The sequence below is a fragment of the Pristis pectinata genome, chromosome 9 (assembly GCF_009764475.1).
Source record: "Pristis pectinata isolate sPriPec2 chromosome 9, sPriPec2.1.pri, whole genome shotgun sequence".
NCBI lineage: Eukaryota > Metazoa > Chordata > Chondrichthyes > Rhinopristiformes > Pristidae > Pristis > Pristis pectinata.
Genome location: NC_067413.1, coordinates 63,977,050 through 64,004,509, shown reverse-complemented (window position 1 = coordinate 64,004,509; position 27,460 = coordinate 63,977,050). Strand labels below are relative to the sequence as shown.

At 40.8% G+C, this 27,460-nt stretch overlaps 1 protein-coding gene across 1 annotated transcript in view; it reads left to right on the top strand.

Moving 5' to 3' along the window:
- Positions 1-27,460, top strand: part of smchd1 (structural maintenance of chromosomes flexible hinge domain containing 1) — a 131,405-nt gene that overhangs the window by 25,406 nt on the left and 78,539 nt on the right. The window contains exons 14-20 of the mRNA XM_052022954.1: positions 291-404; positions 2,266-2,372; positions 2,459-2,541; positions 3,986-4,099; positions 7,663-7,740; positions 8,310-8,429; positions 23,348-23,492. Of these exons, the coding sequence (XP_051878914.1) occupies positions 291-404; positions 2,266-2,372; positions 2,459-2,541; positions 3,986-4,099; positions 7,663-7,740; positions 8,310-8,429; positions 23,348-23,492 (761 nt within the window). The remainder of the gene's footprint in view (positions 1-290; positions 405-2,265; positions 2,373-2,458; positions 2,542-3,985; positions 4,100-7,662; positions 7,741-8,309; positions 8,430-23,347; positions 23,493-27,460) is intronic.

Sequence of the window (27,460 nt, the reverse complement as noted above, 5' to 3'; positions counted from 1 at the left end):
TGGTATATTCATGGTTCTTTGGTTTTGACACTTGTTTTGTGGCAAAAGATTTGTATACTAGATTGTAGTTGAAAAGGTGGTTTTGTTTTTGATGACAATATTTGAATTCTGGTTGAATGGGGTTCAAGTACTTGCAGAAAATGCAGGCAGATGGGGTTACTGTAGATGGGCAACAAGGTCAGCATGGATGTGGGCTGAAGGGTCAGTTTCTGTGTGGTACAACTCTGACTCTATGACTAATATCTTAGTTTGTGTAGAATTAACTTTAAAGACTTAAACTTTATTTTCAGGTTAAGACAGTTAAAACGATGCCAATAATTTATGGAAGCATAGTTCGTTTTCTCCTTTATGGTGACCATGAAGGTGATGTATTTTCCACTGGAGGGGAAGTTCAAATAGCAGTGGTGAGTAATAGAATTATCGCTCAATGGTAGTAAAGTCCATACGTTCTCTGTTACAATATGATAACTATGACACTGTGCCAAAGGAATATTGTTTCCTCCAAAAGCTGTTGTCTTGACAATCTAGTTCAGGGAATAATACTGTCACAATATGTTTGAGTATTCTAAACCACTACCAAACAAGCTGAAACATTCAGTAGCCTAGACGACAACTGCGAGTGTAATAGTTAATGTTTCCTATTTATACCCTTTCATCAGAATAGTTGATCTATTTGTAAAGAGCCACCATTAGACTCACCGCCTGTGGTTTGCGGGGGGTGGAAATCAAATTATCTAATCAGAATTGAATTCAATAGTGTTCTTAGTGTAATTGCTTATTATAATTTTAATGTAAAATATATTTTATGCAGTGTTGGCATTATGGGGTGGGTGGGAACATTGATACCTAGTAAAAGCAGTGTTCTGAGTCAGTTGATAATAGTCTTGTCTCTGAGTCGGAAGGTTCTGGGTTCGTGTGCCATTCCAGAATTGAGCACAAAAATCTAGACTGATGCTTTGGTGCAGTATTGATAGCATGCTGCACCTTTGGGGATTAATTTTCAAATAACACAGGAGTAGGTTTCTGCTACTGTAATTTTAGTTATAAATAAGCTCCTGCTTTTCCTGGATTACAACAGCAGCCTCATGACAAAAGGACTTGAGTACCTGAAGGGGCATAAATGCAAACCTCCTCATTATTGTAAAGTTTGCAGACCATTCTTTACAACAACAGACCAAGACGTGGTCAGTTTATTCGGTAGTGGAAGCACTAAGCTGTAAAGTGTAAAATCCTAATAACGTTGACCAACCAGGCAGGCAAAGTTACTTGAGACAACTGTGATGATATATTCTTTGAAGTGATCGATATTTGACAATTCTGCCCATCTGATACCTACCATAGCAATAGATAAAGAAATGGACTGCTACCAAAAAAAGACAATAATTGACAGCCTCAAATAACTTGCACTGTGAAAGATGCAATAACTGCCCTAAAGCCATGTGTGCTCAGATTCTAAATTGTAGGCAGTCTTCTTTGCACCAACCCCTTTTAATGTTTAGACATGGGAAATACAACAGTCTGCCTTAACACTTGAATGTACATAATGCAGAATACATATGAATACTTGAATGATCATTGCAAGGTTTCCTTTGGTCCATGTCTATATATGTGGGGTTTAATCTATTACCACTTCACCTGATTATCTTCAGAACCGTTGTCCCTGTGTTTGTCCGGGCTCTGAATCTCTCCTGCAGAATTCCATAAACTGGAATCCAGATGTGGAGAGACACCATTCAAGAAGAGAACAGTAGCCACCTAATTGGGTGACCATTATTTGCAAGTTCTGTTCTATTCCAGAGTACCTCCTGAGCTGATGATCAGTGCATTGTTTGTCTGGGACATAATTACTTTGGTTGTGTTCAGGGCAAATCTTTGAGTCCTAATCCTGTGGCAAGAGCAATATGCAGGTTTAATACCACCAATTAATTCAAAACTAAGGTACGATAATCATACACAAATGTTATGAATAGTTCAGATTGTGCCACACTTTAAAAGGGTGTAGGGCATTGTTCCATTGAGCTTGCCACTGCAAGATCTAAATGTACCTTTTAACTTAATTCATACATTGATGGGATTGGGTTGATGGCCTCTTCTATATCTTGTCCTATTTCACAATGAAGCTAAACTGGTGTCCATCCTGCTCTCAATTTCCCATTTAGCCAGATTTGATTAAGCTTGCATTCATGTGTGCTAAGGAGATACTGGAAAACAAGTCACTAACTCAATAGGAATTTTTATTTCCTTTTTCTCTTCCATTCCTTGTAGGAACCTCAAGCTTTGTATGATGAGGTGAAGACCATTCCAATTTCAAAGCTAGATAGAAATGTAGCTACTGCTATGATCAAGAAATACATAGAAGATGAAATGGCAAGGTACTAGAAATTCACAACGATAATTTTACACTTTTAAATGTTGCTTTTGTGTGTACAGACTTATCCATGCTGTTTGTTTGAAACAGGCTCCCTGATAAATTGTCTGTTACTTGGCCAGAAGGAGATGAACTTATTGCAAACGATAGCAGACCAGCAGGAATACCCATAGGTGAGAAGAAATAATATTTAATTTATCTTTATCTATTCGGGTATTTCTGATAAACTGTATTTCCTAATATGTTATGCAGTTTGGATTAATTTTGAATGTCAGAATGCTGGAAACACTCAACAGTTCAGGCAGCATCTGAGGAAAGAGAAACTGTTTCAGGTTCAAGACCCTTTGTTAGAGCTGTAAAAAAAAATGCATTAAATTGCAGAGATGCTCCTTTGTCTTAACCATCCCTACTCCTACCTTCACTGCATTTTAAACCAAGTTTTTCCTCTTTCAGTTCTCATAAATGGTCTTTGACCCAAGGTGCTTCTCTCTGCACAGATTCTGACTGACCTGCTGAGTGGTTCCAGTGTTTTTTTTGTTTCAAATTGCTAGCCTCTGCAGTTCTTTTGATTTTAATTTTGATTGTCTATCATACACAAGCTGGAAAATACCTAATACTTAGAAATACCAGTTTGTGTCTAGCATGGGGCTTGAAATTGTCTCCTTTGTAATGTTTTTTGACTTTGCCAAATACCATAATGATGATCTCTGTGTGTGATATTCACTTTTCCTTCCCATAGCACTCGTTTGATCTGTTTGCTCTGTAGCCATACTTATAATTGGCAAATTTTCTTCACTGCCATGTGGTAGCTATTAATAATTCTATGTACATTTCACACATGTCCATAGTGATTGTTTTTAATCAGGCAATATAGCTAGCTAAAGAATTTAAGGATGGTATTAGATTGAAAGAAAGGGATTACTAACTTGCAAAGGTTCATAGTGCAATAGATTGGGAGAATTTTAACAACCATTAAAGGAGCCCACTTTCAGCAATCAACATGCAAACACATTAGCTGGTCATTCGTACATAGATGTTTCTGATAGTTTGCTGAATACAAATTGGTATTTTTTCCTCATCTGAAAAGCTGCATCTGACAGAATTGCTCGTTCAGTACTGCAGTTGACATTAAGCCAAGATTTTTGTGTTTCTACCTTGAGTAAAATGAATCAAATTTAAATTTTATTTACAGCGTGGTAACAGGCCCTTCCAGCCCAACGAGTCCACGCCACCCATTTTAAACCCAAATTAACCTACCCGTGCGTCTTTGCAATGTGAGAGGAAACCCACACAGACACGGGAGAACATACAAACTCCTTACAGCGGGAATCGAACCCCAATCGCTGGCGCTGTAACAGCGTCGCGCTAACCGTTACACTACCGTGCCGAAGCTGCAGTCTTGTTACCTGTGCAAGATGGCTGTTAACTGAAGCACTGCTGATGCTTGTGCTGGTACTGGCCTTCCCACAGGATCAGATAGTCTTTTCTGCTTGATTGCATTCTAGTTACATTATGGCTTTAAGAAGTTGCATAATAAAGCAAAGTTTTTTTTTTAAGGAACATGGCATATGTGGATGTACTTAATGAGTCCTTAATACATACTGATCCTCCTTACAGGTGCTTTGAGAATAGAAATTCTCAATAAAAAAGGCGAAACCATGCAGAAGCTTCCAGGAACAAGTCATGGTGGATCAAAGAAACTATTGGTGGAGTTGAAAGTTATTTGGCACTGTAAGTATGCAGAAGTTATTTATACCTCCCAAATTTAATTTGCATAAGGTAATTTTTAGTCTGTATAATTGTTCAGCTGCTTGTTATGTTTGATACCCATTGCTGATGATCTTATTTGACAAATACATTAGTTTTGATATATTAACTAGCAAAAATGTAAAGACGAGAAAAGAATCTCAGCAAGAATTCATGCAATCTATAATGCCAGATTTTTAATGTGTTCTTTTGTGGAGTATCTAGTCAGCATTCCTCTAAGAAAACGCAATAGGAAGTTAGGTACACCTGCAATGGATTTACTTTAGAACCATGAACGTTGTAAATCTGTCCTTGTAAATACATCTCTCTTGTAACTGAAACTCTCCATTCAAAGCAACATTCTGGTGAATTTCTTCTGCACTCCTAATGATACCACATCCTTCCTATTGTGGCGACCAGAACTGTACACAGTATTCCAAATGTGGCCTGACCAATGCTTTGTACAGCTGCACCTTGGTATCCCAACTCTTATACTTGATGTCTCTGCCTACAATGGCAAGCATGCCAAAATGCCTTTGCTAACCTATTCACCTGTATGCCATTTCAGGGAACTATAAACGTGCACCCCAAAGTCTCTATGTCAGTGCTCCTAAGGTTCCTCCCATTTACTGTATATGTATATCTTGCAAGCATTTGATGTTCCAAAATGTGTTACTTCACACTAATCTGGATTAAATTCCATCTATCACTGCTCTGCCCAGCCTTCCAGTTGATCTATGATCCTCTGTATCCTTGGACAACACTATTCCAATTTTCATGTCAGCAAACTTGCTAATCAGACTACTTGCTTTCTCATCCATGTCACATGACAAACAACAAATGTCCTGGCATGGATCCCTGCAGTACACATTACAGATCTCCAGTTAGTAAGAAACCCTCCACCACTGTTCTCTGCTTTCTATCACCAAGCCAATTTTCAATCCAGTTTGTCAGCACACCTCTGACCCTACAGTTTTAACCATCTGGACCAGCCTATCTTGTTGGGCCTTGTCAGAAGCCTTGCCTAAGTCCACATATACTGTATTTTGCGGCCTTCAAATTTCTTGGTTACCGCTCCCCAAAAAAAAACTCACTCAGATTTGAGACATGATATTCTGCAAAAAAACAAACCATGCTAACTCCCTAATCAATCCTTGCCTTTCCAAGTGAACATAAATCCTGTCCCTTAAATATTTTTCCTATTTCTCTACTACTGTTACAGGCTCACTTGCCTGTAGTTTCCTGACTTATCTCTACTGTCCTTTTTGAATAAGGAAACAATGTTTACAATCCTCCTGATACATCACCTGAGGCTAACTAAGATGCAGAGATTTCCATCAGAGCTCCAGCAACCTCCTCCCTTCCCATAGCATATTGGGATAGATCCTGTCAGGCCCTGGAGATTTATCCACCTTAATGTGTTAATATCTTTACACACTTTCTCCTTGTACAATTATATCCAAATGATCCAGAATGTTAGCCTACCCCCTCCCTATCTGGTGGATATGGATGAGAAGTATTGATTAGGGCAACACTCAGTTTCCCCATTGGTCCTTCAGGTGACCAACTCTTTCCCCAGCTACCCTCTTCTAATACACTTAAGATTGTCTTTAATCCTGATTGCAAAGGCCATTTAATGTCCCCTTTTTGCCCTCCTAGCTTTGTTCTCTCCTATATCCCCTGTAAACTTTAAAGAACTCATTTGACACCTGTTACACCTGACAAGTGCTTCATTTTTTCTGATCAAACCTTCAGTTTCCTTTTGTAAACCAAGGTTCACTAATCTTACCATCTTTGCTTCTTACCTTGCAGGGACACTGAACTCTTACTAGTGCATCTTTAAACACCTCCTACTTTTCAATTTTTCCATCTAGCAGCTGCTCGCAGTTTACTTTTTGCTGGGTCCTGCCTTATATTATTCAGCCCTCCCCCCAGTTTAAAACCATAACTCTAGGACCATCCTTGTCCTTTTCAATCTGACAAGATTATGGTCACTGTTCCCAAAGGGTTCCTCCACAGATACTTTTACCACTTGCCCATCCTCATTCCATAATACAAGGTTAAGTATAGCCCCACCCACGCCCCCCCCCCACCCCCCGTAGGACTTTATACTACTATTAAAAAAAATCCTCTTGAGATGGAATTTGTAAATTGCATCCATCTAAGCACTTTACTCCAAGATAATCCCAGTCAATAGTGGGAAAGGTAAAATCTTCCACTGCTACCCTATTGCTTTTTTACCCTACTGAAATTTGCCTATATCTGTTCTTATTTCCACTGACTATTGGGACACCTATAGCATAACCCCAAGACTTGCTTAGCCAAAGATCCCTTAAAGAGGTATTAAAAATGTAAGCCAGGTACCTATGGGGTTAGAAGAGATGGGTTCTCTAGTACCAGCAAGTGAGATGTCATCAAAATGACTGAAATGACAGATTTTCCCCATTGTATTGGATTTTAAGAAAATTATCAATCCCAGTGAACTTTTTAACAATTTGCAACTTGAAGTTTGCAACTCTTCATTTTTTTTTCTTCCTGCTCTTCAGAACGTGACTTGTAAACAAGTACTGGCAAGTGGGAAAAGTGGCAGTCATTGCTTTCTAGAGAAGTTAAAGATGGTGGTAGATGAAAGGAAAAAGCTTACAATGTCCTAGGAAGCAGGAAATCATGGATTGAAAAGTTCAGAACTCAGCAAAGGGGATCAAGGGATTGATGATGGAAATTAGAAAATGAGGCATTAAAAACTAAAAAGCTTCTACAAATGTATAATGGGGGGGGGGGCAAGAAAGCTAAAGTGGGCTTGTTAGACTGAGACAGGAAAGATCATACTGTGGAATAAGGAAATAGCTAGAAATTTAACATTTTGACTGTCTTTATGGAAGAAGATACAGAAAGCCCACTGGATCAGTTAGCTTGACTTCATTAGAAGGGAAAACATTTGAATTCTACCACAAGGGAATACACTACAAACTGGTGTAGCTTGTAGGAGTTGCTGCCTCGCAGCGCCAGCAACCTAAGTTCAGCCTGACATTGTTCTGCGTGGAGATGGCATGTACTTCCTGTGACAAAGGTGTGTGCATTAGTAGTTTAAATGGCCACTATAAACTGTTGTTGTGTAGTTTAGTGGTTAATAGGAATGTGAGGCAAATAGTGGAAATGGGATTGCTTTGTGAGTTGGTATAGAATCGATGGGTCAAGTGGCCTCCTGTATTGTAAGGAAATGTATCTGAAAGTGGTAATGGAGCACTTAAATAATATTGGGGAGAGTTGACATAGTTTGAGAGGGAAATCATCTCTAACAGAATTATCAAATATGTTTGAAGGTATAACTAGTAGAACAAATGTGGGTCAATCAGTTGATGTATTTGAATACTTGGAAGGCCTTTGATAAGATGCTGTTCATGAAATTATCCACTTTTATCCAAATGATATATTCTTAATGTGGTTTCGTCTCATGATGAATAATCAATTAAGAAACTTAATTACCTGAAGCTGTTATTGAATTGTAGAAAAATGTTCATTAACATCAATATTTTTATGCATTTCAGCTTCTGCAGGTGACAAAGAAATAGTTTCTCATATTAGTCAACATGGCGGTAAATGGCCATATTGGTTCAAAAAGATGGGTGAGTATTCTCACGAGAAAGCTCACAGTTCAGGATACTTCGGTCCATCTTTTCCACAGGGTGTGGAAGGATACCATGATATTTTAAGTGTATGCATACAACTTGACTTCTGTTTGTGAACAAAGAAATGTCACAAGGGGAAGCATCTAGTTTGTGGAAGGAATAAGGTTTGAGTATTTTTGAAGTGAATAAGTTAGAAATGCAGATTTTTAAATCTTCAAATGTCATTAGTTTGCATTGTTAGTAATATGTGCTGATCTTAAAAATTGGATATGACTTGGCATTTCCAAGCAGAAAATTATTCTGAAAAGTAGCCTTGTTATGTACATCAGCATAATTGTAATTCTGCATCTCCATGTTTGTGGTTTTGCTTTCAGAGATACTGACGAGCATAAATTGTGAATAATAATTCAGGCTGAAAGTGGGTACCATTAAAGCCGGGATTATGCACTCTGCAAGCAAATAGAGGACATTGTGGGGCATTTTCAATAAATGTGTTATCTATAAGGAGGAAGAAATCCCAGCTCAATTTTGATTTTTCACTCTAATAGGGTTGCATTTTTTTTCAGAGAATATTAATAAGCTTGGAAGCTACACTTTAAAACTACAAGTGGTGTTGAATGAAAGTAATGCAGACACGTATGCAGGGAGACCTCTTCCAAGCAGAATCTTCAAATTCACTGTCACAGGTAAAGAAGAATGTGAATATTATATGACTAATGATGACACCAGCGTCAGTGTGGGAACTGACAAGCATTTAAATGTTCAAGATGCAGATTATTCATGTTCATACAGTTTTTAAATTATTGGCTGAGCTAAGCTATTCCTTGATTTTAGTGGAATCATTTGATGTTTTTTGATACTTAGTCAGCTAATAACATGTATAAAGACTTGAATGACTTGTATTATATAAATTGGTCAACAATGTCATCTGTAGTGGTTGATTAGGCTTGAAAGGCAATATTGCATTATTAAGCGATACATGTTATTTTTTCAATGGTAGGTTATCATTTAATGGTTGTAGAAAGCTGAATCCTTAGTTCTAAATATTCTTGTATTTAACTTCTGTGGTTTCTAAGGGCATGTAGTGCAAAGACTTATTTGCCAGAAACAACATATAGTGGGCATAGTGTCAGTGTATTTTGGGAGGGGGTGGAATCATTTTCTTGGATAGGGGCAAGTGTTGCATATGTCATCCATTCCTAATGCCTGGAATTTTTTTGAACCAATGACAGTTTGACATGCTGGTCAAGTGGGGGTAGTTAGTAAAGTGGTTAGCTCTCTCACTGTGCTTCGGTGTACTCCTGTCACATGAACTCTAGATTTTTGGTGCCGTTCAGAATATTCCAACTCCACTTCAAGCAGTTGTGAGCCAAGGATTTCCAGGAGTCACTGGTAATGTTTAATTTTTTTCTTGGAGGCTTTGCAATCATTTATGAATCTCTGTCATTGGAAGGGAACACTAGATGAACAATGACAGAGTTCAGAATGGAGCATCTGTTTCTGAGTCTACTGGTGGCCATGCAAACAATATAGCCTGGCTGATAGTATGACTGTGGCTTCAAATGCTTGGAATGTTGGCTGCAAGAGGACACTACTGTTGGTTCATTCCTCTTTCCACTGAATTTGAAGGAAATTGTGGAGAAGGTAGTACCTTGCCTGTGCTTGGAAGTGCCTGCTGTATGTAGCCCAAGTCTCAGAAGCGCATAAGAAGCTAGGGATTATTGCTGCCTAGTAGAATGTGAGTTTTGTGCCGGCATTGAGGTATTGATTCTTTTTTTTAAGTGCCCTTTTTGGGTGCATTCTGTGCTTTACTCTGAAAGTGATGGTTCATTCCATCTTTGATATCTACCTTCATTGAGAGCTGGCTTCTGAAAGTGCCATTTTGTTCTTCTATGGGAAGTGATCACTTTCCATCACTTCTATGGGAAGTGATCCATATTTTATAGAATCTTGCTATGCCAAACCAGTGTTGTACAGGGGTATGTTGGCGTAGGATATTTGTTATGCAGATGTTAAGTGTAAGGCCCGAACATTCATAATCTTTGTGAAGGAGTTGACAGTGACTTGGAAATCTGCCTCCAAGTATCACTTGCATACTGCAGTTTGACCACTGAGGTTGGGATGATCTTGGTTCTGGAGTGGAAGTGACATAGGTTGAACAGTTTCCCTTTAGTCCTGTATCTCAGTGACATTAGAACTATCCTCCTTTTCTCATACCAGTGAGGTGGAGGATTTGTGATTGAAGTTCCTTACTGTTGAGTTTTTATTTGGCAAATGGTTTTCTCAACACCTTATAGGGCAGGAACTGGACCAAATAGTTTTCTGTGGGATGGAGTCAATGTCACTCCCATCAAGAACAATTGCAGTTGAGATCTTTGAAGCATTCCTTTAGTGCATACTGATAGCCTCTCTTTCCTTGAAGCTCTCTTCATTTCTCGATTGTAAGTGTGAAAGTGTATCGTGTGTTTAAGCTGTATGTTGCCTTGACAGGGCTGAACAACCCATGCAAGTTACGGTTGTCAGAGTGTTTCTGAGCTTCCTGTGCTATTTTCCACCCACCATTTTTAGATCTCTTGCTGGACCTTGACCCTCTGGTGCCTGCTGCAGTGTTTCTTTTCTCTTGAATAAGAGATGGAGCTTCCAATGAAGGCATGCCTTTTGTTTGCAATTAATTAGCTCTTGGTGGTTCTTGTAAGAAAAGCCCAGAGTCTCTTTGAGTACTAAATATGGTGGACTTCAGGACAGTCCATGTGTTGTGGACTCAGCAACTTTTGTTGGCTAGAAGTCGATGGGTTGAGTGATGTGCTGCCTAAGAAGCAGCAACCTTTTTGAAGAGTCATTGAGGTCAGCAGCATTGATTTTCTTGTGGCAATGTTTCTGACACTGGTGTTTTGGGGACAGGTTTATGGAATTACAGATCCAAGTAGACAGTGATCCTGCATGGGTCATGGTATAGGCGATGTGGACATCTTTGTCATCTTTCTCTGATATGATCTGGGTGATTTCTGAGGTTCTGTGCTTGTCTTGCTGCAAAAACAGGGTCTTAATAGTAACACACATGTTCCAAGCATTTTGTTAAGAGGGGGACTCTGCTGGACTTACATGGAGATAAAAGGCAACATTTAGAGACAGCATTTTGACAGCTTCCAGTTCCCTGGCCCCAACTGCCTCATCTTCACCATGGACATCTAGTCTTTATACACTGTTCCCCATCGGGAAGGTCTTGGGGGGCCCTCTGCTTTCTGGAACAAAAACCCAACCATTTCTCCACCTGCAACACTCTCATCTGTCTGACAGAACTTGTCCTTACCTTGAACAACTTCCCTTTTGATTCCTCCAATGTCTGCAAATCGGAAGTTTAGCCATGGGCACTGACATGAGCCCCAGCTATGGCTGTCTTTTCATCAGCTACATGAAACATTCCTTGCCCCAGTCCTACTCTGGCACCCCTCCCCAGTTCTTTCTCAATGACTGAATTGGTGCTGTTTCCTGCACTCACGCAGAACTTGACAATTTTATCACTTTGGCAACTAACTTCCACCCTGCCTTCAATTCACTTGCATCATTTCTGACACCTCTCTTTTCTAGATTTGTCTCCATCTCAGGACAAACTATCTACTGATATCTACTATAAACCCACTCAATTGCACACCTGTCTCGACTACACCTTTCACAGTCTCCTGTAAGGGCACAATCCCTTTCTCTCATCTTCTGTCTCTGCCACATCTCTCCTCAAGTGAGGTGTTCTGCCCCAAGATTCTGAAATGTACTCCTTTTTCAGGAAATATCTGTTCTCAACAACTTCATCTTTCACCCCACTAGCCTCCATATCCAGCATATTATCCTTCACCATTTTCGCCAGCTGCATTGGGATCTCACTGCCCCCCGAATTGCTTTCTGCAGGGATCACTCTGTGTGACTGTTCACCTCCTGACACCTTACCCTGAAACTATAGGTGGTGTAATAATTTATCTCTACACCTCCCTCAGCAAGATCCAGGGACCTAAACAGCCCTTTCCAGGTCAGGCAGATTTGCATGCACCACCTCCCACCTTGTCTATTGCAGCGTAACCTCCTTTTGCATTGGCACAACTAAGTGTAGACTGTGCAGTTGTTTAGCAGAGCACCTGTGCTCTCTCCATAACAGCATCTTGAGCTTCTGATTGTACATCAGTTCAGCTCCCCTTTCCATTCCCACACTAACTTCTCTGTCCTCCACCTCATCCACTACCATGGTAGGGCCAAATGCAAACTAGAAGAACAACAACTTGTACTTTATTTAGGTAGCCTACAACCCAATGGTATGAATATCGAATTTTCTAATTTTTGGTAATCCACTCCCCTTGTGTTTGTTTTCCCACTTGAACCAGCCCACCTAGGTTCTCTCTCTCCCTTATGAACCTTTCCTATTTCCATCTGCATCTATCCTTTGACCTACCTTTCCCCATATGACTCCATCTGCTCATCATCCCTCCTTATCTGATTCCACTGATCACCTTGCAACATATCTCTACTTTCCACCTTCCTCTTGCCACCTGGCTCTATCTGCGCATTCTTTTTCCTTGTCTTATGTCCTTGGGACCTACCAGGGAAGGCTGCAGTGACCAGGTCTCTGGCACTGAGCTTGTTTGTGTGGCGCAGAAGGGAAGTGGGGAGAAGAAGAGGGCAGTAGTGATAGGGGATTCAATAGTAAAGGGGGCAGACAGGAGATTCTGTGGACGTGAGACTCCTGGATGGTATGTTGCCTCCTGGGTGCCCAAGTCTGAAACGTCTCAGATCGGGTCCACAGCATTCTGAAGGGGTAGGGCAAACAGTCAGAAGTCGTGGTACATATTGGTACCAATGACATGGGTATGAGAAGAGGAAATATAGGGAACTAGGTAGGAAGCTGAAAAGCAGGACCTCAAGGGTAGTAATCTCTGGATTGCTGCCTGTGCCACCTGCCAGTGAGGGCAAGAACAGGTTGATTTTTGGCAGATGAACTCGTGGCTGAGGAGTTGGTGCAGGTGGCAGGGTTTCAAATTTGTAGATCATTCAGATCTCTTCTGGGGAAGGTATGACCTGTACAAAAGGGATAGGTTGCACCTGAACTGGAGAGGGACCAATATTCTTGCGGGCAGGTTTGCTAGAACTGTTGGGAAGGGTTTAAACTAGTTTGGCAGGGGGATGGGAACCTGAGTGAGGGATTAGAGGTTGGTGCATTTAGTGTACAAGTAGATGCAGCGTGTAGAAAGACTGTGAGGAAGGATAGGCAGTTGAAAGGGCAAAATTGCAGTCAGTTGGATGGGCTGAAGTGTGTCTACTTTAATCCGAGAAGTATCAGGAACAAGGCTTATGAACTTAGACCACGGGTAAGTACATGGAAATGTGACCTTGTGGCCATTACAGAGACCTGGCTGTCACAAGGGCAGGAATGGCTACTGGATATTCTGGGATTTGGATGTTTCAAAAGGGACAGGGATGGAGGTAAAAGAGATGGGAGAGTGGCTTTGTGATCAGGGACAGTGTCACAGCTGTGGAAAAGGAGGACATCCTGGAGGGATCGTCTACTGAGTCAGTGTGGGTGGAAGTCAAACAGGAAGGGAGCGATCACTTTATTGGGAGTATTCTACAGAGCCTCCCGATAGCAGCAGAGACACTGAGGAGCAGATTGGGAGGAAGATTTTGAAAAGATGTAATGGTAACGGTTGTTGTCAAGGGTGACTTCAACTTCCCTGACATTGATTGGCACCTCAGTGTAAAGGGGGTAGATGGGGCAGAGTTTTAGGTGTCTCCAGGAAGGATTTCTGACACAGTATGTGGACAGACCAACTAGAGAGGCCATACTGGACCTGGTACTAGGTTTCAGATCTCGGTGGGACAGCATTTTTGAGATGGTGACCATAACTCCTTGAACTTTACCACAGTCTTGGAGGGGGATAGGAGCAGATGATATGGGAAAGTATTGAATTGGGGGAGGGGGAATTATGCTATTAGGCAGGAACTTGGGTTGTAAATTGAGAACAGATGTTCTTGGGTAAGTGCACTACAGAAATGTAGAGAAAAGTACTGTTTAGGGAGTACTTGCATGGGGTTCTGGATAGGTTTGTCCCATTGATGCAGGGTAAGGATAGTAGAGTGAAGGAACCATGGTTGACGAGGCATAGAATATCTTGTCAAGAGGAAGAAAGAAGCTTGCCTAAGGTTTAAAAAAAAACAAGGATCAGACAGGGTTCTGGAGAATTACAAGGTAGCCAGGAGGGAGCTTAAGAATGGACTTGGGAGAGCAAGAATGGGGGCATGAGAAGGCCTTGGTGAGTAGGATTAAGGAAAACCCCCAAGGCGTCCTACACATGTGAAAAATAGGAGGATGATGAGAGTGAGGGTAGGACCAATCAGATAAGAGGAAATGTGTGCCTGGAGTCAGTAGAGGAGGTCCTTAATGACTACTTTGCTTCAGTATTCACCAGTGAGAGAGACCTTGACATTTGTGAGGATGGTGTACAACAGGCTGATACGCTGGTGCATCTTTTCATGAAGAAAGAGGATGTGCTGGAACTTCTGAAAAACACTTGATAGATAAGTTACCAGGACCAGACAGGATATATCCATTTTTACGGGAAGCGAGGGAAGATGTTGCTGTGCCTTTGTTGATGATTTTTGTGTCCTCACTGGCCACAGTAGTGCCAGATGATTGGAGGGTGGCAAATGTTGTTCCTTAGTTCAAGAGAAGGAGTAGGAATAATCCTGGGAATTACAGGCCAGTGAGTCTTACTTCAGTTGTGGGCAAATTATGGGAGAAGATTCTTAGAGACAGGATTTATGAGCATTTGGAGAAGCATAGGCTGATCAGGGACAGTCAGCATGGCTTTGTGAGAGGTAGATCGTGCCTCACGAGCCTGATTGAATTCTGAGGATGTGACAAAGCACATTGATGAAGGTAGAGCAGTGGATGTGATATGCATGGATTTTTAGTAAGTTGTTTGATAAGGTTCCTCATGGAAGGTTCATTCAGAAAGTCAGGAGGCATGGGATCCAGGGAAAATTGGCTGTGTGGATTCAGAATTGGCTTGCCCATAGAGGACAGAGGGTGGTTGTAGATGGAGTGTATTCTGCCTAGAGTTGGTGACCAGTGATCGGCAGGGATCTGTTCTGGGACCGCTGCTCTTAGTGATATTTATAAATGACTTGGATGACGATGTGGAAGAGTGGGTTAGTAAGATTGCAGATGACACGAAGGTTGTTGTTGTTGTGGATAATGTAGAAGGTTGCTGTAGGTTACAACAGGACATTGATAGGATGCAGAGCTGGGGTGAGAAGTGGCAGATGGTGTTCAACCTGGAAAAGTGAAGTGATACACTTTGGAAGATGGAATTTGAAGGCAGAATACAAGGTTAATGGCAGGACTCTTAGCAGTGTGGAGGAACAGGGATCTTGGGGTCCACGTTCATAGATTCCTCAAGGTTGTTGCACAGGTTGATTGGGTTGTCAAGGAGGCATATGGTGTGTGGCCTTCATCAGTCAGGGTATTGAGTTCAAGAGCCATCAGGTAATGTTGCAGCTCTATAGAACTCTGGTCAGACCACACTTGGAGTATTGTGTTCAGTTCTGGTCGCCTCCCTATAGGAAGGATGTGAAAGCTTTAGAGGGTGCAGAGGAGATTTACCAGGATGCTTCCTGGATTGGAGAGCATGTCTTATGAGGATAGGTTAAGCGAGCTAGTGCTTTTCTCTTTGGCGAGGGGGAGGAGGATGAGAGGTGACTTGATTGAGGTGTACAAGGTAAGAGGCATAGATTGAGCGGACAGTCAGACTTTTTCCCAGGGCGAATATGGCTAACATGAGGGGGCATAATTTTAAGGTGATTAGAGGAAGTTATAGGGGCAATGTCAGAGGTTATGTTTTCTTTAAAGAGTGGTGTGTGCATGGAATGCACTGCCAGCAGAAGTGGTGGAGGCAGATACATTAAGGACATTTGAGAGACTCTTAAGATAGGCACATGAATGATAGAAAAATGGAGGGCTTTGTGGGAGGAAGGGGTTAGATGGATATTAGAGCAGGATAAAATTTCTGCGGACTCAGTGAAAGTCCCTTTAAGATAGAGAGTGTGTGTGTATGTGTGTGTGGGGCGTGCTTACGTCAATAGAAGATAAAGGACGTAATGACGTTGTTGAAGAAGTTAGAAGAAGAAAGAAAGAGAGAGAAGGGAGAGAGACACCAGCCTGCTTGTTTTCTCTATCGATGGATGAGAAACAATAACTGTGTTTGCCACTGAAATCCATGTATGGAAGTTGGAAGTAATCCGGTGGAGTTCACTTTGTTGCTGACCTGTAGAAGGAAACAGGTATTTGTATGTGGACGACCACGGTTCGGATGCTTTTCGGGGTGAGGAAGTCACTACCGAGTAAACACTGAAGTGTCGTTTGGGTTCCATCGTGGAACATTTGGATTTCGTATGTACTCTCTCTATGTTTTTTCTACATCTACATCTTATCTTCAGACAACGGTGGTTGTTGAAGAAGCCCTTGCTCATGTTTCACCTTATGGCTTGCGGAACTGAACTTTAAGAACCATTCAGGAACTGGGAGTTTTGGACTTTGTCACACACACACACGAAGAGTTTAGTTTTGGGGTTAACGTTCGAGGTTTAACATTCTTGAATTCTAACATACTAACATTTTTACTTTTATTTTACGTATTATCATAAGTAGTGATTAATAAAATAGTTTTTAACACTGAATCATGCTCAGTGTGTTTCTTTTGTTGCTGGTTCATGACAAAATTGGGGGCTCGTCCGGGATAGTTCCCAAGGTTAACGAGTGTCGTCTGGGATTGTACCCCAGATTGACGAAATTTGTTCGAGATTCAATCCAAAGATTTTTGAGGGAGGTCTGATAAATTCTTTTTAATTGGCTTGTGTGTGTGGAAACCAGCAGCAATGGATATTAAGGCATTTTGGAGTCACCAACCCAAAAGGGATTGGAGGTGGCGAAAAAGGATGATTTGATAAAGATTGCTACAAGGCTAAACCTTACAGAAGTAAAGCAGTCTATGAGAAAGGCAGATATTCAGAGACTGATAGCTGGCCATTATGTGGAAAAGAAAGTGTTTGAGAAGGAAGTGTTAAAACAGTTTCCTGGCAGTGAAATAGCAATTTCTGAGGCACAGGTGCAGCTGGCAAAGATAGAGGCTGAACGAGAGCAAAATAAATTAGAAGCTGAACGAGAACAAAAGAGATTAGAGGCTGAACGAGAGCAAACCCAGTTAAAGATAGAGGCTGAACGAGAACAAACCCAGTTAAAGATAGAGGCTGAACGAGAACAAACCCAGTTAAAGATAGAGGCTGAACGAGAACAAAAGAAATTAGAGGCCGAACAAAAGATAACTCAGATGAAGATAGAAGCTGATCTAGCAATGAAGCAGATGGAGCTGGATAACGAGGAGAAAAAGAGGCAGCATGAGTTACAAATGAAGCGTAGGAGTTCGGAATCTGATTCTGATGATGGTTTTTCAGCCAGCAGGGAGGTTCGATTAGTCCCTCCGTTTGAAGAAGATCAGGTTGATCAGTATTTCCAACATTTTGAAAAGGTTGCTGTGAGTTCAAACTGGCCAAGGAAAGGATGGGCTCTTATGGTACAGAGTGTGATTAAAGGTAAAGCTCAAAAAGCTTATTCTGCTTTGTCTGTTGAGGATGCAGCTGATTATACCAAGGTAAAACAAGCTATTTTGAAGGCCTATGAATTGGTCCCTGAGGCTTATAGACAAAAATTCAGAGACTTGAGGAAATCTGCAGATCAGACTTATATGGAATTTGCCAATGGAAAGAGAATATGTTTTGAACGATGGTGCCTGGCTAAAAATGTAGATGGGGATTACGATAAATTGACAGAATTGATACTGGTGGAAGACTTTAAAAGATGTGTTCCAGCTGAATTAACAACATATTTAAATGAAAAGGCAGTGGAAACTTTACAAGAAACTGCTAGGTTGGCAGATGATTATGCTTTAACCCATAAATCCAAATGGGGACAACCTAAAACCTTTCAAAAGAGTTACAAAGACAATCCAGGTAAACCAGAGATTAAATTGGGAGGTAATCAAAAAGGAAAAGATGAAAAAAAGCCAGGGCTGGAGAAACCTGTTGAGCGTACTTGTTATTACTGTAGGAAACCTGGCCACGTGATATCTAATTGTGCCCTTTTGAAGAAAAAGAAGGAAGCTGGGCCCAATGCTTGCTTTCAGGCAATTAAAAATCAAAAAGGTTTAGGAGATGCTGTTAAAGATCAGTCCTTGCAAGAGGGAAAAGCGGAAAAGTTGGAGGAGGTGAGAAAGGAATTCCGTTCGTATGTATCAGAGGGTTTTGTTTCACTGAATGATGAGTCACCCCAGGTGCCAGTGAAAATTCTTAGAGATACTGGGGCTAGTCAATCTCTCTTGCTGGACAGTGTTTTAAATTTTGGTGAAGAAAGTGACACTGGTGAAGTAAATCTAGTGCGAGGCGTTACAGGTGAGACCATGTCTGTCCCTTTTCACAGGGTGATTTTAAAGTCAAAGTTCGTAGAAGGACCAGTCGAGATAGGGATAAGACCTAGTTTGCCAGTGGAAGGAGTTTCTTTGTTATTGGGAAATGACCTTGCAAATGGAGAAAGTGATCCTGTGGTACGGTTAACAACCAAACCAAGGATTGATGAGTCTGAGGATGATTCAGATGTTTACCCATCATGTGCGGTGACTCGAGCTAGAGCTAAAGAATTAGCCAAGACAGACAGTCCGGTGCAGTCTGATGTAGTTCCTTGTGACAGTCCTAAACAGGAAGAAAATTTTGATGCCTTATCTGAGACTTTTCTGTCTTCACTGGAGGATCAACATCCTTACAGTGAGCTTGAATTTAAAGATTTGTCTTTGTCGAGGAAGGATTTTATGGTGGAACAGACAAAGGACCCTGAGTTGACAGAATTGAAAGAAAAAGCTCTCTCATGTGAGGAGATTGAAAAGGTGCCAACTGGATACTATGTCAAAAATGGAGTGTTAATGAGGAAATGGAGACCTCCTCATGTTCCTGTTACTGAGGAATGGGAAGTTATTCATCAGGTTGTTGTTCCAAAAGTTTATAGGGATGAGATTTTAAACCTGGCCCACAGTATGCCTTTGGGTGGTCATTTTGGTGTGAATAAAACTGTAGGGAAGATCTTGAAACAATTCTATTGGCCTGGTTTGAGAAAAGATGTGGTGATGTTTTGTCGAACCTGCCACACATGTCAGATGGTAGGTAAACCAAATCAAAAACCCCCTGTGGCTCCTTTGAAACCAATTCCTGCTTTTGATGAACCCTTTTCGAAGGTGATTGTGGACTGTGTTGGCCCCTTACCAAAGTCTAAGACTGGAAATCAGTATTTGTTAACCATCATGTGTGCCACTTCTAGATTTCCAGAGGCAATACCCCTTAGAAATATTAAGGCCAAGACGGTGTCAAAGGCTCTTGTAAAATTTTTTACCTTGTTTGGTTTGCCAAAAGAAATCCAATCTGATCAAGGTAGTAATTTTATGTCAAAAATTTTTCAACAAATAGTCTATGAGCTGGGAGCAAAGCAGATTGTATCATCTGCATATCACCCAGAATCTCAAGGAGCTCTGGAGAGATTTCATTCTACTCTCAAAAATATGCTGAAGACTTATTGCTTTGAAAACACAAAGGATTGGGACGAAGGTATCCATTTACTTTTGTTTGCCGTTAGAGAATCGATCCAGGAGTCAATAGGATTTAGTCCGTTTGAGCTTGTGTTTGGACATCGGGTGAGAGGACCTTTGGAGTTGTTGAGAGAGCAATGGGTTAATGAGGAAGTTCACTTGAGTCTGTTGGACTATGTCCAAAAATTTAAAAGTCGGTTGGAGAGAGTCTGCCAGCTAGCGAGAGAGAATCTGAAAACAAGCCAGATAAGAATGAAGACATATTTTGATAGACGTGCTCGGCCTAGGACATTCGCAGTGGGGCAAAAGGTGTTGGTATTTTTCCCTAGCCAAAATAATCCCTTGCAAGCTCGGTTTTCTGGACCCTATGTTATTGAATCTCGAGTGACTGATCTAACATATATAATCAAAACACCAGATAGACGCAAGAAAACACAACTCTGTCATGTAAACATGCTAAAACCTTATTATGAGAGGGATTCAGTTGTGGCCTTGGTGGATGGTGAAAAGGTTGTTTCTAGAATGCCTGATGTTGATGTTGAGGAAGGCCAATTTAGACCAAATATTGTTCCATCGAAACTGAAAAACCAAAATATCATGGAGAACCTTGAAACGAAGTTGGACCATTTACAAGTTTCACAAAAACAACAGATGAGAGAATTAATTTTAAAATTTAAAAATCTGTTCCCAGATGTTCCAAACAGAACATCGATAATTACCCATGATGTTGATGTTGGGGATGCAAAACCAATCAAACAACACCCATATCGAATGAATGTGGAAAAAAGTAAACTTGTTGATCAGGAAATCAAATACATGTTGGAAAATGATATTATTAGACATTCTACTTCAAATTGGAGTTCGCCCTGTGTTATTGTACCTAAACCTGATGGAACTGTTAGATTTTGCACAGATTACAGGAAAGTGAATGCTGTAACAAAGTCAGATGCTTACCCTATTCCTAGGGTGGATGATTGCATAGATAGAGTGGGAAAGGCAAAATTTCTTACAAAGATTGACCTATTAAAAGGGTACTGGTGTGTTCCATTAACAGATAGAGGAAGGGAAATTTCAGCCTTTGTAACCCCTTCTGGATTGTATGAATACAATGTTTTGCCATTTGGAATGAAAAATGCTCCGGCAACATTTCAAAGAATGATTAATTCAGTGATTCATGGGTTAAAACATACAGATGCCTACATTGACGACTTAGTGACTGGGAATGATACTTGGGAAGATCACATCTCTGCGTTAGAAAGGTTGTTTGAAAGACTTTCCAAGGCTAACCTTACAGTTAACTTGGCTAAAAGTGAATTTGGCCATGCCACTGTGACGTATCTTGGTTATGTTGTAGGTCAAGGCAAGCAAGCTCCTGTTCAGGCAAAAGTTCAAGCAATATCTGAGTTCCCTATTCCCACAGGTACGAGGACTGTTAGAAGATTTTTGGGAATGGTTGGATATTATCGAAAATTTTGTAAGAATTTTGCTGATATTGCTCTTCCCCTAACTAATCTTCAGAAGAAGGGAGTAAAGTTTGTTTGGACAGATTCTTGTCAAGAAACATTTGAGAAGCTGAAAGCCATTTTATGCTACCATCCTGTGCTCAGAACACCTGACTTTGAAAAGCCATTTTCATTAGCAGTAGATGCCAGTGATGAAGCTGCAGGAGCTGTGTTGTTGCAGAAGGGTGACCTTGATGATATTGACCATCCTGTAGCTTACTTTTCAAAGAAATTTAATGAGCATCAAAAGAATTATTCCACCATAGAGAAAGAATTACTGTCGCTTGTTTTAGCCTTGCAACATTTCAGTGTATATGTTTGCACCGCTCAGAAACCATTGACTGTGTATACAGATCATAACCCATTGGTGTTTCTGAGCCGAGTCAAAAACAAGAACAGAAGGCTGTTAAACTGGAGTTTAATTTTGCAAGAGTTTGATCTCATGATAACTCACATTAAAGGCAAAGATAATGTGATTGCTGATTGTCTTTCCCGATGTTAAATGGGAAACATGTATCTGTACTAATCTGATAGTCTGTAGTTGTGTAGCATGATAATTATTAAAATTACTAACTATGCGCGGTTAAAATTTTCTTGGAAAAATTTTTTTTAGGTGGGAGGTGTTACGGACTCAGTGAAAGTCCCTTTAAGATAGAGAGTGTGTGTGTATGTGTGTGTGGGGCGTGCTTACGTCAATAGAAGATAAAGGACGTAATGACGTTGTTGAAGAAGTTAGAAGAAGAAAGAAAGAGAGAGAAGGGAGAGAGACACCAGCCTGCTTGTTTTCTCTATCGATGGATGAGAAACAATAACTGTGTTTGCCACTGAAATCCATGTATGGAAGTTGGAAGTAATCCGGTGGAGTTCACTTTGTTGCTGACCTGTAGAAGGAAACAGGTATTTGTATGTGGACGACCACGGTTCGGATGCTTTTCGGGGTGAGGAAGTCACTACCGAGTAAACACTGAAGTGTCGTTTGGGTTCCATCGTGGAACATTTGGATTTCGTATGTACTCTCTCTATGTTTTTCTACATCTACATCTTATCTTCAGACAACGGTGGTTGTTGAAGAAGCCCTTGCTCATGTTTCACCTTATGGCTTGCGGAACTGAACTTTAAGAACCATTCAGGAACTGGGAGTTTTGGACTTTGTCACACACACACACGAAGAGTTTAGTTTTGGGGTTAACGTTCGAGGTTTAACATTCTTGAATTCTAACATACTAACATTTTTACTTTTATTTTACGTATTATCATAAGTAGTGATTAATAAAATAGTTTTTAACACTGAATCATGCTCAGTGTGTTTCTTTTGTTGCTGGTTTGTGACAAAAACATCGTGGGCCGAAGGGCCTGTGCTGTAATGTTCTATTTCCACCTATCACCCACAAGCCTTTTTCTCTAAAAACTCTTTCTTCTGCAACACCACCCCCTTCCCCACTGCCTCCCCCACCCCCCCCCCCCCCAAAAAAAAAGAATCTGGCTGTCTGCCCATCATCCCCCACCTTGCCTGCTTCCTCCTATTACCTACCAGCCCCTGACTTGCCCTCCCTCTCACCTCCACGTTGGCTATTTTCCCTCTAACACTTAGTTCTGATGCAGGGTCATGGCCCGAAACATGAGACATTCACTAGTTCTATAAGGGGGGGTTGCTGAGCTGTCGGAGTAGCTGATTGTTGGTGATCAGTTCCACTCTATGAAGGCTGATTTCTTTCTTCCAATTTGACACCCACTGCCTTGTTCTTTCAGCTGGGCATCTGCTTGACATGTCTTGCTTGAGGCAGCAATGTCATTGTCAAAGTGTGCAAGTTCCTGAGCTATAGTAATTGGAGTTTGGGTCTCCACTGGTGGGGTTGGCTATGGGGGGAGGGGTTATGAAATTCCATTTTGGGGAGTAGATTTTGCCTCTGTATAACTTCATATGTGGGGTAGCCATTACGTAGTAATTGGTGTGTAGACTTGCCTCTAAATCAGGACTTTGTCTCTGAAAGAGAACCAAAACCAGGTACGTGGCTGGAAAGTGGGCAGGTGTGCCCAGATGGGAGGGGGATACGAAGGGAACAGATCTGCACAATTGGAAGAGCTCGAGGTTTTAGTGGGCATACTCAAAAGAGATTCAAGGGACAGGAAAGATGGAGGGGTGCAGGAGGTCAAGTGTTGGGTGGGGCAAGTGGCAGTGAGGAGAAAGCAGTGAGCAAGGTCATCTGTGCCATACCCTGCGCAGTGACTGGTCTCTTTTTCAGTTTGGAGCCCCTTGCCACCAAGATCAAGGTATCACTGTTGCCATGCCCTTGGCCTTTCGTACTTGTATGCTACTATATTTATTAATTTGTGATGTTCATTGACTGGAGATTTGCTTGCTGAAGAGATTTTCTGTTTTCAATGTGTTTTTCAATTTGTGCAGTCTTTTGAAATTAATATTTCTTTCCTCTTAAGAGGGCAAACCTGATAAATTTACAGTTGGATTGTTGGATCCTCCATTTCGCATTGCTGTCCCTTTCAATATCCCTCTGGACTTGCAGGATGAATTTGGACATTCAACCCAACCAACTACTGATATCAAACCAATTGTGGAAGCAAGGTATTACAATAGATATTTCTACTGTATTACAAATGAGCATTTGGTTTTATTTTTGATTCCCTCTCCATTTTCCCCTCTTGCTCTCAAGTATTGTGAATTTAGTATTATCTAATTACATGATTAAGCCTTGCTTTGGTTTTAAAGTTTCATGTTGTTTCAAATGGGGGTACTGTTCAGTCATATTTCTGGTATCTTTGCGTCTATTAAGTAATTTAAAATATAGCAAATATTGAAAAAAGCAATTTGTACTTCATATTCCCAGGAGAAGATTCTTGGAGAGGGGTGGATGTGGAGAGCAGATGTAGATATTATGGCGTATAAGCCCATTCCACCACTGAATAAGATTATAACAGATCCTTTTCCTCAACTCTAACCCTTGATTCCAGAAATCCTTTGATTTTTTTCCTTGATTAGAAGCCTTCATATACTTATTTTCAAAACTGAGTGCCACAACTGATGGTATTTCAACAGATTTGCAACCCTCTGAGATGAGGAGGAAGTTTCTCAGTTTTATAAGACAAGATGCGTCTTTATTAGTCACATGTACATCGAAACACACGGTGAAATGTATCTTTGCGCCGAGTGTTCTGGGGCAGCCCACAAGTGTCATGACGCTTCCAGCCCCAACATAGCATGCCCACAACTTCCTTAAGTAGCCTTATGATGAGACTATGTGCCCTCCAACCAGGGGAAATGGCTTTTAAATATTTACTCTATCATTCGCTCTTAGGATATTGAATTTCAGTGAGATCAACTTTATCCTTCTGATCTTCAGTGAATTAGGTGCATCCTGCTTGTTTTCTCCTCGTGTAAGCTCTCATCTAGAAATTGGTCCAGCTACAAGTTGCAAGTTTTTCCACATGCCGGTCATCTTAAGGCTCTGCTGCTTGGCTGTTTAAAGTTATTTGTAAAGCCTTAATTTATTTCCCATTAAGCTATAGTATTTCCAGCATTTTTCTGCTTTTACTATCAAAGATGGTGTAGACCAGAAAGCCCCTCAATCCTTTTTCACAACTTGATTAGATCGTGGGCTTGTTTGCACTTAACTGGTCCACATCTTTCTCAGGGTGCCAAAGGTTATCCTAGAAGTTAACCTTTCTTGGTTGCATAGCTCCCAGTGTTCTGTTGACATTAGTGCTGCAATTGCTCCATAGGTAGTGGGACCTAAAGCCCTGTCCACACGCCACTCTGATAGCTTTTTGTCAACTCTTGCTTTGAGGCATTTTCCACTGATTCTAGGTGTCACTGATCAGGAACATCTATAAATGGTTGCAAAATATTTAAATAGAGTAAACTCCAATAATCCACTATCTATCGATTCTGCAATTCCAATGGTTCAGCATCTGGGTCACCAGTGGATGTTTCCCATGCTCCCTTCAAACTCAGAGTCCTTGAGTTAGACAGTATGGAAGCTGACCCTTCAATCTAACTCATTCATACCAACCAAGGAGCTTACCTGAGCTAGTCCCCTTTTCCTGCATTTGGCCCATCTCTCTAAACCTTTCCTATCAATGGACATGACCAAATGTCTTTTAAATGTTGTAATTGTACCCATCTCTACCACTTCCTCTGAGAGCTCGTTTCATCTAGTGAAAAACTTGCCCCACAGGTTGCCTTTAAATCTTTCCCCTCTCTCCTTAAACCTATGCCCTGTAGTTTTAAACTCCCCTACCCTGGGAAAAAGACTGACCAATCACCTTATCCATGCCCCTCATGATTTTATAAACCTCTATAAGGTCACCCCTTAGCATCCTTTGCTCCAGGGAAAACAGTCCCAGCCTATCCACTGTCTCCTTATAACGCAAGCCTGCAAGTCCCAGTAACATCCTTGTGAATCTTCTCCGCACCCTCTAGCTTAATCACATGCTTCCATAGTATGGTGACCAGAACTGCTCACAATACTTCAAGTGCAGTAGCACCAACATCTTGTGCAACTGTATGTAACATGACTTCCCAACTCTACTCAATGCCTTGACCCATGGAGGCAAGTGTGCCAAACACTGCTTTCACCACCCTTTCTGCTTGGGGCCCCATTTACTGCACTCCCTTTAAACTTGCTGGATTCACCAGAATATTGTTATAATACTGTGTAACATCTTAAAGTGAATTTAAAGTCTGGGGATGTTAATGGAAATAGATCCAATAGTCCAGAATATCTAACTGTTTGGCGCCACCAAAGTCCTAAGTGTGCCAGATGCTGTTTTACAGTAATTTTTAAAAAATGTAACAAAATACTTGGATGAATTGAATGCAATTTTATTTTAAAATACTTCAATGTTTTTGATAAATCACTTGCCTGTTAGGGTTAGTGTTCCCTTTTAAATGGATAGATAGATATGAAATGTAAATGACCAACTGCTGTTGGGCTCCCCGCTGATCTGGCAGTGGAATAGGTCAGGCGTGCTGCTGCATTCTGTACTTTTGCAGTAGTTGTCAGCCTGATCTGACCTTGCTGCTTTTAACTCTTTTAATTTCATATTCAGCAACTGAATTGCTTTTCGGTCTCGGTTTTGAATCTTTCAATTGATCTAGCATTTAACTTTTGAAGGAGCATTACATGTTTCTACTATTCCTGAACTGTTTTCTGACAGCACTTCTGAGTGGCCCAGCTCCAAATTTGGAGGTCGTGTTATCTTGGCCTTGTATCTTGCCAAAGGAAATATTTTCTCCCTACAAGATAATAGGAAATAGAAGCAGGAATATGACTCCTTTAGTATTTTCAGCCCTTTAGTAAACTTTTTAGTTGATCCTAGATCAAGTCCACTATTGCCTGATTCCTTTATAACTCAACTCTTTAAGTGCTCAAAATACTTTCTCTTTTGGCCTTGAATGTACTCAACAGCTGAAGTTCCAGTTTCCTCTGGGGTAACAAATTCCTCAATCAGTCTTAAATTTTATTCTGAGACTCTGTCTTTACTTCCAGTTTACCCAACTTGCAAAAACAACCTCTCGGGATCTACTGTGTCAATGCTTTTCATAATCTTGTATGTCTCAATGAGATTCTTAACTCCATTGTGTAAGGGCCAACCATACTTGCTGTCTTAGGAGAATTCCCTTCTAGGTATTAGTCCAGTGAATCAATTTGTATATGACTCAAAGGTAGTATATCTAAGTAAACAATTTGCTGCAAGTACTCAAGCTACAGTCTCACCATAGCTTTACAATTGCTGCAAGGCTGCCATATTGTACTCCACCTACATCTTGCAGTAAAAATTGATGTAACATTTGCTTGTGGTATTGGCATGTTTGGTTTCCATTTCTTATGAACAAGCATACCAAGATCATGGGGCACATTAATATTTATTATTTCCTTACAGTTAACTGTTTTTTCTGTTCTCCTACCACTATGAATGATCTCTACTTCTCGTATCTTCCATCTTGCATACTTCACTATTTGTGTCCTTTTTCAGACTCTGCAAGATAGTTGAGGTTCAACTTCCTACCTACCCTGCTAAATAATTCAATCCTGCTCATTCAGATGGTTCTTAATCTTGTATCTCTTTTGAATATGGGCGGTCTGTCTTGCATTTACACTCTAATTTAACCTCTCCATGCCCTCTGAGGCACAGTATCCAGGCTGAATGTGTGGTGCTTGTATAGGTCAAACTAGAGCTCTGAATATCATCAACATTTTACAGTTTGATTTTCCTGAATGATTTCTTTGTTCTGAGGGTTAATTATGACAGGAAATTATACAAACTAGAGCTATATTCCCTGGAATATGGAAAATAAAGTGTGATTTGATTAAATTTTAAGTTGTAAAGGAGAACTCTTGTTACAAAAACTATTTCTGCTGGTCAGAGAGCCTAGGATTAGGAAACTAATCCATATCCCTTCATTCTCTGCATTTTCATATACCTATCTAGGAGCCTTTTAAGTGCCTCTCTCATATCTGCCTCTGCTACCACCCCTGGCAATTCATTCCAGGCACCCACTACTTCCTGTGTTTCTTTTTTTAAAAAAAAGTT